The sequence below is a fragment of the Piliocolobus tephrosceles genome, chromosome 18 (genome assembly GCF_002776525.5).
Source record: "Piliocolobus tephrosceles isolate RC106 chromosome 18, ASM277652v3, whole genome shotgun sequence".
In the NCBI taxonomy this organism is placed as follows: Eukaryota; Metazoa; Chordata; class Mammalia; order Primates; family Cercopithecidae; genus Piliocolobus; species Piliocolobus tephrosceles.
In genome coordinates this window covers 50,197,906-50,214,583 of record NC_045451.1, presented here as the reverse complement: position 1 = coordinate 50,214,583, position 16,678 = coordinate 50,197,906, and the positions used below count along the sequence as shown (strand labels likewise).

General features: G+C 44.2%; 1 protein-coding gene and 1 non-coding gene across 2 annotated transcripts in view; both read left to right on the top strand.

Moving 5' to 3' along the window:
• Positions 1-13,430: 13,430 nt before the first annotated feature.
• RNF138 (ring finger protein 138) overlaps positions 13,431-16,678 on the top strand; it is a 39,870-nt gene continuing 36,622 nt past the window's right edge. Inside the window, exons 1-2 of the mRNA XM_023207737.3 lie at positions 13,431-14,151; positions 14,602-14,782. Coding sequence (XP_023063505.1) covers positions 14,673-14,782 — 110 coding nt within the window. The 5' untranslated portion in view covers positions 13,431-14,151; positions 14,602-14,672. The remainder of the gene's footprint in view (positions 14,152-14,601; positions 14,783-16,678) is intronic.
• Positions 16,231-16,333, top strand: LOC111539821. Its single transcript, XR_002730803.1, has one exon. It is a non-coding gene; the product is annotated as a small nucleolar RNA U13 (small nucleolar RNA).

Below are 16,678 nucleotides of genomic sequence, written 5' to 3'. Positions count from 1 at the left end.
TCTTGCCACAGTTCTTCTATCCAGTACAAATAACTGGGAAAATGTAAAGCTGAATAAAATCTAGTGAGCCTCATATCCTCCCTTTTAGATGTTGGTTTTAAGTTTGCTTTTCACAGCTGCTAAAAAGTAACAATTAATTTTTAGTTGCACAACCTCTCTTTCTTAAATTTGGATGGATCATACAATAAAGCAAAACCTGGCTGGTTACAGTGGCTCACACCTATAATCCCAGCACTTTGGGAGGCTGAGGTGGAGGGTCACATGAGCCCAGGAGTTCAAGACAAACCTGGGCAATATAGTGAGACTCCTTCTCTTAAAACAAAACAAAACAAAACAAAAAAAAGCTGGGCATGATGCACACCATTAGTTTCAGCTACTAAGAAGGCTGAGATTGGAAGATCACTTGAGCCCAGGAGGTCAACACTGCAGTGAGCTATGATCATGCTACTGCACTCCAGCCTGGGCAACAGAGCAAGACCCGGTCTCCAAAAACATACATAATTAAATATAAATAAAAATCAAGCAAAACCTGTTGGGAAACAAGAGAAAAAGGAGAGGAATTTTTCAGGAATAATCATAAAAAGAAAAATGATCATCAGACTGAAAGTCTAGCACCTGAGAAATGAAAACATATTTTTAAGCATTGGTGTTGACCATGCAGACAAACTTTTGTTAATTCAGAGCAGTACAAAAGGCACCTTTGAATCTATAAAATTTGAAAAAAGTTAAAAATTGTATTTTGGATAAAGTTTTAAGTCATCTGTCACTATTAACGTCAATGCAGCAATTCTGACTGCTGTGCCTGGATTCCTCTTATGATAATTTTGCCACCTACAGGACGGATTAGGTGCTGGTCACCTGAATTATTTTGTGTTCTGAATTATTTTGAGTTCTAAAATGGTAAAGTGCAAATACTCATTGTTTCACTGTGCCTTTGGCCTTTTATAAAAAGGTATTTATAATTCATTGATAAAAACCAATATTTGAAGCTATTGATCACCAACAAAAAGTTTCACTGTCTTTATAGTGCCTCAGGATACAACTTTTTCAAGGCTTATTAGAGAAAAACTGATTCGCATGTTATTCTTCTAAAGCTAAATTCTTAAAATGTAGGTTGAAAGAGTGGATTGACTGTGAATCTACACTAAAGATATGGTCCCAGGCAGACCTCCTTACTGTCTTCAGTGATGTTGCATTTCATTACTGTTACTGGGTGCCAAGTGTCTTTCATTTGGAAGTGAACTTACTCCAGTTATTGAATGTTTATCATATCATAATTTGTATTTTCAAACATTAAGTTTTTAAACATTAAAAAGTCACTAAGAGGTTCATTCTTTTATTATTCAACTACAAAAAAATTAGTGTAATGATTGGAATTTAAAATGTACAATTCTTTTTCTTCTGTAAGTATATATTGCTATGATAAATAAAAAATGGCAGGACCATTGTTTTTATTAAGACCATTGTTTTTATTAAAATATCTACTGTGTCTATTCTTAAACATTAATCTTGGTTACTTTTTTACTCAAACCTAATAATGCTTTTCAAATCTTCATCATTGAGGAACAATGATGAATGAAAGGTATACATTCATTTAGGCCAGTAGTTTGCAACTGGGGATAATTTTGTCTCCCAGCAGACATTGGCAATGTCTAGACACATTTTGGGTTGTCTCAGGTGTGCTAGTGGCCTGAGATCTAGGTAGAGGTCAGGGATGCTGTTCAGCATTCTACAGTGCACAAGACAGCCCCTCGCAACAAAGCATTATCCTGCTCAAAATGGCAATAGTGCCAAGGCTTAGAAACTGATTTGGCCAACGTAATACTGAGCACTGTGGAATTATTATTCATTCTGCTAGCAAGAGGCTTCACTGAAATTTAAAAGGTAAGATGTAGATAGATTCTTCCCCCTGCTAAATCCATACTAAGTTTCGAGTGGCCGTAGCTGTCATGTGTACCCATATGTCATGAGCATATTAATTTTTTGATTTTTTGCAAGAACATGTACAGGACAGAACACAAGTGTTACTGACGAAACCTCTGATGCTTCTCTGTTTGCTGAGTGACGTTCTAGATGATTGAGGGAACCCAGGATCAGTTGAGAAGATTTACCTTTATCATTTAGATTATCTTTGTTGAAATAAGTAAGACAAAATATTACAGAGAGACACTCATGTCTGAGATCCTTGAAGCTAATAGTTATGTTTTTGTATTATTACTAGAAAATCATGTGATATCTTAATCCGAAATATTTCAGCGAAGACAGTGCATGGATCTTAAGGCTAATCATTGCCACCAAAGTAGCCATATAAGAAGCCCAACGAAGGAGAATCACAGGGAGTGGTATTGATCTAGATGAATTGGATTATGCTACAATTACAAGTCCCAAATCCCAGTGCTCACCCAAAGTCTACAGTGGTTCCTGGCTATTCTCTAGGGAAGCTGTTCTCCAGCTTCAGAATTCCAGGGTACTTTCATCTCATGGCATTTGTATATTACTGTGTGTTCCTATATCACCCCTCGCAACAGGCTGCTGTGTTGGCTACACAGCTCATTTCTGTTCATTATTTGCCAATGTAATGAACATTGTAATTGTAAGTCACATGGCCATATGTAATGTCAAGGCACTGAGGAAGTGCAGTCTTCTCATGTAGAAGAGAACTGGATACTGGGGCATAATAGTAATACCAACCATGAAGGTACAAGCCAGGCAGAGTTGACAAAGAAGACAGGAAGTACACAGGGTAAAGACATTAAAAATACGTGTGGAAAGAAGGGGTGAAAAGTAGAAATGAGACTAGTTTTCTAAAACATGAAGTGATGTTCATTTTTGCCATGATAATATTTTCTTTTTCTTTTTTTCTTTTTTTTTTTTGTTTGAGAGGGAGTCTTGGTTTGTTACCCAGGCTAGAGTGCAGTGGCATGATCTCAGTTCACTGTAACCTCTACCTCCCAGGTTCAAGCAGTTCTCCTGTCTCAGTCTCCTGAGTAGCTGGGACTACAGGCATGCACCACCATGCCCGGCTAATTTTTGTATTTTTAGTAGAGATGGGGTTTCACCATATTGGTCAGGCTGGTCTCAAACTCCTGACCTCAGATGATCTGCCTGCCTCAGCCTCCCAAAGTTCTGGGATTACAGGCATGAGCCACCACGCCTAGCCCTGCCACAGTAATATTTTTGTTAATTTTACTTAAAGTTTGGGATTATTTTACCAAATGAAAGACCTGTCAGTTTCTCAGACATAAGATAGTGATTTCTTTTTTTGAATCGTTCTTTCTTATTAACAAAAATGCCAAATATGTTCTCCGTCCCTTACAACAGTGTTTTCTCAGTATACTCCTTGTGTGCCGCCATCGGAACCACTTGGGATACTTGTTATAATTGCACTTTCCTGGGCCCTCTCCAGATGTACAGAATCTGAAATGAAGAAAATGTTTAGCTCTTATATCCACTATGTTTTTGTTTTCGTTTTGTTTTGAGATGAAGTCTCAGTCTGTCGCCCCGGCTGGAGTGCAGTGGTGCAATCTCGGCTCACTACAACCTCCGCCTCCTGGGTTAAAGCGATTCTCCTGCCTCTGACTCCCGGGTAGCTGGGATTACAGGCACGCACCACCACACCCAGCTAATTTTTGTATTTTTAGTAGAGACAGGGTTTCACCATGTTGACCAGGCTGGTCTCAAACTCCTGACCTCAGGTGATCTGCCCATCTCGGCCTCTCAAAATGCTAGGATTACAAGCGTGAGCCACCACGCCCGGCCTATCCACTATGTTTTGATATACCTCTAAGGGTGTTTCACTTTGTGCCTTTGAAACACTGTTAGTAATGTATGCAAGAAGGTCAAAGTCTTATAACAAAATCATTCTGTCCTTTGACAGTATTTCAAGGATGTATCCTCCAGAAATTTTGGCCTTGAGGCATGCTGGTTTTAAAACTACCTTAAAGAGAGAAACAGTAACTTTCTAATTTAAAAAACTTAATAAAGTGATCAAACTCTTAGAAACAGAAAGCAGAATGGTAGTTGAAAGTAGAAAAGGGGAGTTGTTCATGGGTACAGAGTTTCAGTTCCGCAAGATAAAAAGTTTTAGAGATCTGTTGCATAACAAAGTGACTATAGATAACACTACTGTCTTATACACTTAAAAAAGGTCATGAAACCCCGTCTCTACTAAAAATACAAAAACTTAGCCGGGCGTGGTGGTGGACGCCTGTAGTCCCAGCTACTCAGGAGGCTGAGGCAGGAGGATGGCATGAACCTGGGAGGCAGTTTGCAGTGAGCTAAGATGGCGCCACTGTACTCCAGCCTGGGTGACCGTGCGAGACTCCATCTCAAAAATAAATAAATAAATAAATAAATAAATAAACAAACAAATAAGGGCTGGGCGCGGTGGCTCACGCCTGTGATCCTAGCACTTTGGGAGGCTGAAGTAAGCGGATCACGAGGTCAGGAGTTCAAGACCAGCCTGACCAACATGGTGAAACCCTGTCTTTACTAAAAACACAATAATTAACCGGGCGTGGTGGTGCAGGCCTGTAAGTCTATAATTCCAGCTACTCAGGAGGCTGAGGCAGGAGAATCGCTTGAACCCAGGAGGCAGAGGTTGCAGTGAGCCAAGATCTCACCACTGGGCTCCATCCTAGGCGACACAGCGAGACTCCATCTGAAAAAAAAAAGGTCATGATGGTAAATGTCATGTTTTGTGTTTTTTAAACACAAAGGAAAAAACAACAAACAAAAAATCTTAAGCAAATACCACAGTGAATTGTGGTGTATAACAGTGGTATATATACCACTCCATTGTGGTATATAACAGATGGTTGATAGGAATTACATTTCTTATTTGGTCTAAGGTTGCAGTATCATGAGATCTCAAAGTTGGACCAGATTAAGACCCAAGTAAAGGGAGAGGTAAATTTTTTTGAGATACTGAACGGGAAAAATAGTGGTCTCATGACTTTGTGACATTGCTGCTAGGAGGGACTTTGGATTACCTCCTTTTGAGAAAATAACTGTATATAGTTCTGTGACACCCAGTTTAGGAAATTATAATTGTCAGTGAAATTTAGGAAAGAAGAAATGTCATCTTACTGGCAAAGTTCTTAGGGTTTCAAAAATAAAGTATTTAAATATAGAGACAACAACTTTACTCTCTGTTGCTGTTTTTTTCACCCACTGGTTTCTCTCCAGACTTTGGATGAAGCTTAAAACACAGAACACTGTTTGCTTGTTTCCCCCACCATTTGCAGTGGTTGTACCATCTCTTAGGTATTTATTGAGTTGCCAGTTATAGCTAGTATCACCCCCATTTTAACTTAATTACTTTTTAAAAGGCTGTACCTCCAAAAAGAGTCACATTCTAAGGTACTGGGGGTTAGAACTTAAACATAGGAATCGGGGAGAGAAAAGGATACGGTTCGGCCTATAAAATCTATTACAATTTAAAATTTTTAATATTAAACTTTCTCTGTTCAAATTATTGTGTGGTTTCTATCTCATGATTAGACCCAGACTGACAAATCAGATTGTGTTGATTTTTCCTGAGTACTTTCAATAAGGTACAACCAGAAATTTACATTCTTCCATGGAGATTTTTCTGGATGTGAGTAGAAAAAAGGAAGTTGGGAATTGAGAATGTGGAGGTACGAATGAAGAAAGTAATCATTTTATGGACTGAGGTACAGAAGTCAAGTTCTTTGATTCACTTCCTTTTCTGTATGTAAGTGTGAAATGCTGAGTGGGAAAGTTTGAGATCCTGGCAACTGGAGTGGGAAGGCATGAATGGAATGGAGGGTTTGGGGAATCCTGGCTCCCTGAGCTACATTAGAGAACCTCACACTGGCTTCCCTCCTGGCAAATCAAATAGGATGTCACTACCAGTACAAAATACACTGGACTGGTACATATATATATACACACACAAACACACATACATATATATATGCACACACATCATATATATTATATGTGTATTTATATTCTAGGTCTGTTTAAATGTAAGTAGAGAGTTTATTTGGGCCAAGTTTGAGGTCTGGAACCTGGGAGCGTAGATTCAGGACGCTGTGAATTCAGATCACCAGGCAATATTTTAGGGATTACAGAAGACCTCTCTGCCAGCCCAGTTAGTCTTCTTCATGCTGTCCTGATATAAAGTTTGTCAAACAGAGTGTACTGGGATATATATTGCCCCCAGAGTTGCTGCTAAGAAATGGAAACTCTATGGGTGTAGGCCAGCCTTGGCTCTTCAATTTAGCAGCCCTGCTGACCTGATATTTTTGGTGTTTATTTTTAGGAATTTCCCCTAAAATGAAACTGATGGACAGGTGACTAAATTTTTATTAGAATTATAGCACTGGGAAAACACAATTTGTATAACAGGCCTGTGATTTATTAAAACCAGTTCTTTGGAGACCCTAAGGTCCTCAGGGCATTTTTGGACTCCAATGCCTTTAACAAAAAGTGAATTGTAAGTGAGATATACCCATCCTCTCTCCCCCAAACAGGGTAGTCTCCTCTAATGTCCTTTCAGATGCTCCCTTGACAATAGAAATAATCCCAGAAGGCAGTATCAGAGAAGCTAGATTTGTTGGCAATAGAGCTCTCACTGTTGCAATGTCAACCAAATGATGCCCATGAGATGCTGTGGTTCTCTGCTTTGCTTTATTAATTCTGTCCAGCAACAGATGGTACATGTCCTGTGGTTTCTTCCCCCCTTTCCATGTTCTAAATGGAAGTTTTCATTGTAGTTGTATTTGCTCTCCATTGTGGTATATAACAGATGGTTGATAGGAATTACTTTTCTTATTTGGTCTAAGGTTGCAGTATCATGAGATCTCAAAGTTGGACCAGATTAAGACCCAAGTAAAGGGAGAGGTAAATTTTTTTGAGATACTGAACGGGAAAAATAGTGGTCTCATGACTTTGTGACATTGCTGCTAGGAGGGACTTTGGATTACCTCCTTTTGAGAAAATAATAAATGCCTATGTATTGAGGGGTAAGGCTAGAATAACTGAACTTCATGTACAGAAAGAAGGGCTTATATGTGTGCTAGAGGGTTCTTCTGTTTCCCTAAAATGTAGGCTTTGTTTGCTATTTAAAACGGGTGTCAGGCTTTTGCCTCCAGTGTGATAGTGGAACTAATCTTGTTATAGTTGCCTCTGTCCTGGTGAGGAAGCCAGGGCAGAACAATGCCAGAGGATGTTAGTAAATGTGGAGAAGGCCAGGCGCAGTGGCTCATGCCTGTAATCCCAGCACTTTGGGAGGCCTAGGTAGGCAGATTGCTTGAGCTCAGGAGTTTGAAACCAGCCTGGGCAACATGGCAAAACCCCATCTCTACAAAAATTAGCTGAGTGTGGTTGTGTGTGCCTATAGTTCCCACTACTCAGGAGGCAGAGGCAGGAGGATGGCCTGAGGCTGGGAGTTTGAAACTGCAGTGAGCTGTGATTGTGCCACTGTACTACAGCCCGGGCAACAGAGCGAGACCTTGTCTTGAAAAAAAGCAAATGTGGAGTAAAGGAAAAACAAAAAGGGAAAAAAGAGGAAGGAGGGAGGGAAGAAGGGTAAGAAAAAGAAAGGGAGAAAGGGAGAGAAGAGCAAGGGAGAAAGGGAGAGAAGAGCAAGAGAGAAAGGGAGAAAGATCTTTTAGCTTCGAATTTAAATGTTTCTCCCAAAGATTAAAAAACAACAACTGACTGGGTGCGGTGGCTCCCAACTGTAATCCCAGCACTTTGGGAGGCTGAGGCAGGTGGATCACCTGAGGTCAGGAGTTCAAGACCAGCCTAGCCAACATGGTGAAACCCTATCTCTACTAAAATACAAAAAGTAGCCAGGCTTGGTGGTGCATGCCTGTAATCCCAGCTACTTGGGAGGCTGAGGCAGGGGAATCGCTTGAACCCAGGAGATGGAGGTTACAGTGAGCCGAGATCGCATCACTGCATTCCCACCTGTGGGATAGAGCAAGGCTCTGTCTCCAAAAAAAAAAAGAGAACAGTATCAAAGAAAAGTTGAAATGTGAGATTTGTTTTGTTGAAATCTATTCATCGTTACTGATCTAATCTAGGGCTCTGCCTCCTAGGACAGCATAGTTTATTCAGTGAAGCGACTTTAGCTGCATTCCGAATATCTGTTTCACTGTTGGTTTGCTCTCTTTCTACTAACTGATTTGTGTGTTTGGGCACCAGAGAAGGTGGCTGCCCCACAGCTCCTGTATTAACATGCCTTCCAAATTAAGGGATTTAATAGAGACTAACTAGAATATCAAAATCTCAGTTCCACAGTCTTGGGAGAGAGAGAGTGGCTGTCACAGGCTGGGATTATATTCACCTCTATTCTAATCAACTGTAACACAGAGGCCAGATCCCACAGGATAAACAGGGTCACTGGGGCTACTCATAGGAACATTGTTTAAAATGGAAGCTGTATAATAATACATAAAATATGGATGATATGAAATTAAATGCTATGAAAATTCATGTTCATAACGACATTTATGAAGAAGTTGAAATGTAACTGTCTCAAACTGGGATGAATTCAAAAAGGATAAATTCCTTCATTTTCTATAGTTAATTTAATCTCACTTTTGAACTTCCATTTCAGCTACTTTGTAGAGCTGTGAGGAGAGAATTTAAGCTTACAATGAAAAGTAACCCAGTTCCTTGTCTTTGGGAAGGAAGAACCACTTTGCGGCATTTCTTTCTCACTTGCCTCTCCTCTCCTTCTGAACTGTTGATTCAGCTAGGAAAATGGGACGGGGCCATTCAGGAAAGCGGAGCTTGCAAGGGTGGTTCAGTACAGGATGATGGATATGGGAAACTAATTACAAAGACATTGAAAGAGCGGAAAGGCCAAGTGTGACAGTGAAGCAAATACACAAGGCATTGAGAAAAGGAAGGGCCTGCCCAGCAGGAAGCAGGACCACAGGAAGTGCAGCCTCACAGAAGCCAAAACTGAGGAAGAAATGAAACCACTGCCAGAAGCAGAGAGAGAGAGAGAGAGAGCGAGCTGGGTGAGGTGGCTCACAACTGTAATCCCAGCACTTTGGGAGGCCGAGGCGGGAGGATCACCTGGGGTCTGGAGTTTGAGACCAGCCTGACCAACATGGTGAAACCCCATTTCTACTAAAAATACAAAAAATTAGCCGGCTGTGGTGGTGGGCGCCTGTAATCCCAGCTACTTGGAGGCAGGAGAATCGCTTGAACCTGGGGGTGGAGGTTGCAGTGAGCCGAGACTGCACCATTGTACTCCAGCCTGGGCAACAAGAGTGAAACTCCTTCTCAAATAAAAGAGAGAGAGAGAGACACACAGAGAGACAGAGACAGGAATAACTTGGTTTTGTCCTTCCTTCCTTGCTGATCTCTCATTGGTGCTTTGTATTGGCTGAATATAGCCAGATGTCAGCTGGCAAGGGAAACTGGGAAAACAGTTTTTAAGAGTCAGCTCCAACAACACAAAGCAGAACAGGGAAAGAGATACGGGAAGGGATTTAGTTGTGAACAAGCAAATGCCTAGGTCAGATACTTCCGGCTACAAATAACCAAAGAATCCACTGAGAATGGTTCAAACTAGAAGGTGTTTAATTAATCTTGATTAACAGATAGGAGGCAGGGCAGTTTCGGGCTTGACTAGAGTAACTGAACAACTCAATTATTAATACATCAAGAACCTATATATTCTTTCCATCTTTCAACCTTGCCACCTTCAGCACTTTGGCTTATCTTTTCACGGCTGACTCTGCATGGTTTCATCCTGCTTGCAGCAGTTCCACGTAGCACTGATAGACACAGAAACATCTAGATGGGGGAGTAGATTTGTCTTTTCTTTTCTTTTTTTTTTTAAGAGACAAGCTCTTGCTATGTTGCCTAGGTAGGACTCCTGGACTCAAGCAATCCTCCTGCCTCAGCCTCTCCAATAGCTGGGACTATAGGTGCACACCACTGCACCTAGATATTTGTAGTTTTTTGGTTATTTTTTTTGAGACAGGTTCTCTGTTGCTCAGGCTGGAGTGCAGTGGAGTGATCATGGCTCACTGCAGCCTTCACCTCCTGGGCTCAAGTAATCCTCCTAATTCAGTCTCCTGGGTAGCTGGGATTACAGATATGAGCCACCACACCATGCTAATTTCTAATTTTTTTTTTTTTGAGATGGAGTTTTGCTCTTGTTGCCCAGGTTGAAGTGCAGTGGCATGATCTCAGCTCATCGCAACCTCCACCTCCCAGGTTCAAGCGATTCTCCTGCCTCAGCCTCCTAAGTAGCTGGGATTACAGGTATGCAACACCATGCCCGGCTAATTTTGTATTTTTAGCAGAGGCAGGGTTTCTCCATGTTGGTCAGGCTGGTCTCAAACTCCTGACCTCAGGTGATCCACCCGCCTCAGCCTCCCAAAGTTTTGGGATTACAGGTGTGAGCCACCATGTCTGGCCTCTAAAATTTTTTTGTGGAGACAGGGTCCCACTATGTTGTCCAGGCTGGTCTCAAATTCCTGACCTCAAGCTCTTCTCCTACCTCAACCTCCCAAAGTGCTGGAATTGCAGAAATGAGCCACCATGCCTGGCCTTGTCTTTGATCATGGAAGAAAAGTACTTGCTGATGCCTGTCATAATAATTCCCTTCACAGCCTTTCGGTCATAATTGAGTCACATACATACTCATGCTTAAACCACTGGTAAGAGGAAAGGGCCAATCCAGGGAGGGTATGGAAGCTCTGCACCTCTTCCCCCCTACCTTACTCCATGCATCTTGTCATCTGTATCATTTGCAACATCCTTTATAATACACCAGTAATCGTGTTTCTCTGAGTTCTGTGCGCTGCTCCAGCTTCAAGTTGTGGTTCCCACAGCCCACTCTTTGGGTTTCATTAATTTGCTGGAGCAGCGCACAGAACTCAGAGAAACACAATTACTGGTGTATTATAAAGGATATTGCTCCAGCAAATGAATGAAACCCAAAGAGTGGACTGTGAGAACCGCAACTTGAAGCTCATTGGTCAGAAGTTCTGGAGGCCCAAACTTGTAAGTGGTGTCTGGGGGTATGGAAGCCAGTCTTGGGAACTGGGCCCCCAACCTGTGGGATCTGACACTGTCTCTGGGTAAGTAGGAACTGAATTAGGGGACACCCAGCTGCTGTCTGCTGCTTGGTGCGAGGGGAAAAACCCCTACATATTTGTTCACAGAAGTCTTCTTCTGTGTTGATTGTTGTGGTGGTATGAGAGTAAAGGTAAAATAGGATTAGAGTTTTCCCTACACAATTGGTTATCGTGGAGCTTAAAGAACTCCGTCATGGATGTTAACATGCTAGGTTGACTTCTAATTAACCCTAGTTCCAGGAATGCCCCTAAGAGTTCTTCTTTATGATTCCTTGTGTAAAAAGAGCATGTTCTTAATCATAAATCCTGCCCTTAAGCAAATTATAGGCTGTAATCCACATAGTATTCTTGTCTTTCCCTCAGGGGTGAACTTTAATTTTCCTACACATTATATTTTATACCTTTCCTTATGGTATAAAAGCCCTGGGTCTGCGGGATAACAGTATGAAGACCCACCTGTCTTGCTGCTGCCCAAGACCACACTTCCATGCATAAGTTCCCCAGTAAATCACCTGCTGCCAGCGAACTCCTGGATTTGTTTGCCTCTTCTTTGGATTTTTGGCTTCTTCTGCATTTGAGAGTCACTTTGCATATATAGCTCTTTCATGGAACAGTCATGTATGTACATAGTCAAGAGTAATATTAAAAATATTTAGCAACTGGAACCAAATTGGCACTGGTCATTCAGGACAGACTACTGACCAATCAGAATGGACAAGGCTGAAAAAGACTAGGAAAGTGGAACTGGTACAAACCAGCTGAGAGTCAACACTACACGTGGTACCAATTTACAAAGATACCAAAGGGTAGAGAGTGAAACATGAACCTCTCTCCTGTTCCATCCTCCAGCTTCCCAGTTCACTTCTTCAAAGGCGATCACTTTTACCAGCAAAACAGGATTTTGAGGGTTTGTAGTAAGATAAAGCCAGGTCTTGTCAAGAAATCAATATTCTAAATTATTTTATTTTTCTCTTTAGCATATCAAGGTCTATCTCATTTGACTGGAGAGTTTTATTTATTTTTATTTTTTATTTTTTGAGATTGAGTCTTGCTCTGTCACCCAGGCTGGGGTGCAGTGGTGTGATCTCAGCTCACTGCAACTTCCGCCTCCTGGGTTGCTTTTGAGATGTACATTAAAACCCATTTCCTCCATAACGTTTTCTGTTAAATCCATATATTTCTAATCATTCCATTTCTGATCCTCATTATAGCCATCGCTTAATGCAAAATTTAATACTTTGGCAAATACCATTTTTTCTCTCATTCTGATATGTAATAATGTAAACTACTTGAAAGCAGTTCATGACATCTGCATAACACCTAACAGTGCCAATGTCAACATAGACAATAAATGGCAGAATTGATTTAACTAGTCCCTTAAATGGCTTCTATTTATTCATTTAGACCATGGGGGAGGGTTTTAACAAAGTATGGTAATAAAACCTTTCTTTTATCTGAAGCTAATTGAATATGCTGTATAATGTTCCAGATTTTCCTTAGCTTCTTTCAGGTCATTGTGATCCTATCTTATAGATTTATCCTTTTTTTCTTTTTCTTTATTTTTGAGACAGAGTCTCACTGTCGCCAGGTCTGGAGTGCAGTGGCGCAATCTCAGCTCACTGCAACCTCTGCCTCCCAGGTTCAAGCGATTCTCGTGCCTCAGCCTCCCGAGTACCTGGGATTACAGGCTCCCACCACCATGTCCGGTTAACTTTTGTATTTTTGGTAGAGATGGGATTTCACCACGTTGGCCAGGTTAATCTTGAACTCCTGACCTCAAGTGATCCACCCGCCTTGGCCTCCCAAAGTGCTTGGATTTCAGGCGTGCGTCCGGCCTTGTCTTTTCTTTTCTTTTTTTTTTTCTGACACGGAGTCTCACTCTGTTACCCAGGCTAAACCATCTTATAAATTATCAATCATGCAGATATATCTGGAAATTAAGGGCTCATCAAACAAACAAACAAAACAAAACAAAAAAACAAGCAGGGAGCGGTGGCTCACGCTTGTAATTCCAGCACTTTGGGAGGCCCAGGTGTGTGGATCGCTTGAGGTCAGTTCAAGACCAGCCTGCCCGGCGTGGTAAAATCCTGTCTCTAATAAAAATACAAAAATTAGCGGGTGTGGTGGCACACGCCTGTGGTCCCAGCTACACGGGAGGCTGAGGGGGCAGAATCGCTTGAAACCGGGAGGCAGAGGCTGCAGTGACCCGAGATCGCTCCACTGCACTCCAGCCTGGGAGACAGAGTGAGTACCTGTCTCAAAAAAAAAAAAAAAAAGAATAAAATAAAATAAAAACACTAAAATTAGTGAATAACCTTGGTGAAAATCCACGTCCATGCTTCTACAGCATTTCTCTTAAAAGCTAAAAAAAAGAAAAAAGAAAAAGGAAAAAATCAACCCAAAGGTGTGGATAGAAGACTCCATCTGCGACCGTATTTAAGCATCAGTCATGCTGTTAAAGGAGAAAGTGGACATCCTCTCAAGGAAACTTTAATCCTGTCCCCAAAGGATTAAAATCCTATAACAAATATTTGTTTATAACACATCTTGACAAGATCAAAACATTCTGGTAGGGCACATAGTAAAGACTAAATCTTGAACATTGACGAAAACTTCCTGAAAAGCCCAATGTACTTGACAGGACAGGTGGCTGGGGTCCCGGGCCTAGGGAGGCAGGGCGGGGAGGCGCAGGTGTCACCGCGGGCGCCCAGCTGCTTATGTCACAACCCGCAGAAGGCGCCACGCGCCGGTTGCTATAGAGGCCGCACTTCACACCCCGCCCTGGCTCCCAGGCGCTCCCGCGTTCGGTGACGGCCGGGTAGGCTGTAGGCAGCGCGATGCCAAGAGAGAGCTGCTGGCGGGGGCGGGCGAATCTTCCTACAGCATGAGCCTCGGGTCCGGCCCCGTTTGGGGCCGATAAGCACAGCCCAGGCCGCCCTCCATTTGCCCCGGGGCCTCGGCTGCGAAGATAGCGGCGGCCGGACAGGAAGCCCGAGGAAAGCGCAGGGCCGCGTCTCTACCAACACGTGAAGGAAAAGCAGCTCCGTCCACAGCACCGCTTCGGGGCTCCTAGGTGAGGGTCCCCGGGCGGAAGCGTGGAGGGGCCAGGGTGCCGGGAAGCGAGGCGGGGAGGAAGTCGCGGACACTGGCTGGGGACTCGGGGCTCGGGGTTCGGAGAAGAGGCGGGAAAACGGTGAGAAGGAAGACCTTGGGCGAAGACCAGAGCTGAAGGCGGAGCAACAGCGCGCGCCTGGAGCCCGGTGAGGGCGTGGCCTGGGGCGTGAGGCCGCGGCCTGGGGGCGGGGTGAGGGGCGAGCCGGGCGGGCCCACGGCACGCTGCGAGCCCAGCCTCCCGCCAAGCACCGCCCCCCCATCCAGCCCCCTGTGGGAGGGGTCGCCTCTTGCCCGGCGCGTGCGGCAGTCGCGTCTCTGCGTTCGGCCCCGCCCTACCCAGGGCCCCGCCCCCTTCCTGGCGCGCGCCGCATCCTGACGCGATCCCCCTCCCCCCTCCGGGTTCGCGTAGGGAGTCGGGCTCCAGGCCGCCACCGTCACCTCTGCCGCTGTCGCTGTCGCCTTGTTTTCCCATCCCCCGCCATGGCCGAGGACCTCTCCGCGGCCACGTCCTACACCGAAGATGATTTCTACTGCCCCGTCTGTCAGGAGGTGCTCAAAACGCCCGTGCGGACCGCGGCCTGTCAGCACGTGTGAGTAGACGCCCCCTCCCCCGCGCGGAGCCGGGTTGTCGCTTAGGCCCGGCCTCCGGCCCGGGACCCCCGGCTGCCGCCTGGCGGGAACCGAGCCCGCCGCGGCCTGCTGGAGCTTCGCAGCCCCCCGAGGTCCCGTTCCCTGCCCCTCAGAGCCCCGGGCCGCCCTCCTCCTTAGCCTCGGGGCCCGCTCTCTGCGTACTGCCCCCTCAGCCCGAGCTCCCGCTCTCCCGCTCTCCCGCTCTCGCGCTCTCCCTGGCTTTCGCGCCCCCGGGGCAGTGGCCAGGCCGTTCCCTGCGGCGTCTTCAGGCCCCGGAGGCCCCTGTAGTCTCCGCCAGGCCCGGGAGGAATTACAGGGAACTTGCAGCCTTTTTGTTTCTTAGCAACCCGGGTGAAGGTTGGGGTGTCGAGTGTCAAAAGCGGCCGGCGGTGCCCGCGCGGGCCCGCTCGCCCCGCGCGCGACCTGCCCAGCTTTCAAGTTTCCTCTTTCAGAACCTTGGTCCGTCCCCTCGGTCCAAGAGCTGTTCTGTAACTTCCCCTCAACCCTGCTCCACAGAACACCCTCCAGAGCGTTTTGTTTCGTTTCCAGTCCACTATGTGTTAGAGGGATCTAGAATGAGTTTTCCTCTCTGGTCTGTTAAAACTGACAGGATTTTCGGGCATTGAAGTGAGCGTTCCCCTTTGTTTTACTTTTCTGCTTATTACTTGATTAATACAAGGGTGGAGAGGAGAAAGGAGGACTTCTGTTATGAGGAATGGGAATGAAATGCTACCCAGGGTGGGGGAGAACACAAAGGGGTTGGGTGAGAGAACGCGTGCGTGTGATTGGCAGGCATATTTACAAGAACTTTGATAAGATTTTATGGACGGCTAGGGTGTGAGTAAGGGTTGGAAAGAGCCCTTCTTGAAAAGGTGTATAGCCCTTCTGACAGACCTGACTGATGATCAGAGTCCCCCGGGAACTTTTTAAGTAAACATAACAATTCCCAGGCTCCATTCCAAACTGACAAAAGAATTTTCGGGCAGGTGGGGCCTGGAAGTCTTTATTTTTTAAAAATACACTCAGGCTTGAAAGTTACCTGTGCTTGCAAACAACCGAAAAGACTAACCTTCTTCTAAATGTATTTCATTCTCCTTCCACTTTTTTTTCCCCCCACCCCCCGAGGTGAGGCTCTATAATTTTGTAAAGGATGGATTGAATTTTTGGGTCTTAATTGCAAATGTCCTTACTCTGGTTGTTTTCTTGATACCAAGTCTTCTCATTTTGTTCCCCAATCTTAACTGCATTGTCTACTTTATTTGTATTTTGTGCTGGTTGTGTGAGCCAAGAGTGTGTGGATTTTCATGACAGAGATTATGCCAGTTACGCTTTCGCTCTTTAAGGGAGATGAATGACATCTTGTTATTTTGTGCAACAAATGCAGATTCTTAGAGAAATGTTTTGAGGGATCCTTTTGTAGTTCATAATGTGATGATTGAGTGTTCACAGGCATGTGTGAGATGTGCCACCCTCAAACCTTGTTACAAGGTTAGCACATTACCCATCTGACATGGAAAAAAAAAGTTTGGAGGTGTCTAGGGCACAATATAGATCTTTCACCTTTAATCTAGCATAACTTGGTCCCTTTCCAATATATAAAATTTAAGTGCTGTGTTGGCAGTGGGTAGATAAAAGGGAGGGAGGAGGGCAAGGTGAGAGGAAGTTGTAATAGCTGCTAACTGCATATATACAAAGCAGGTATTTTTTTGGATGGAATCGTTCTAATTATCCTTTGGGTCATTGACCTCATGGGCCTCATTGTAATTTTTTAGCATTCCCCAAAATTCCGTGTAGATTGCTCTAGTCCACTTCCCTTGTGGGACATTTTAAACAAGGACTATAATTTGGTTTGACCT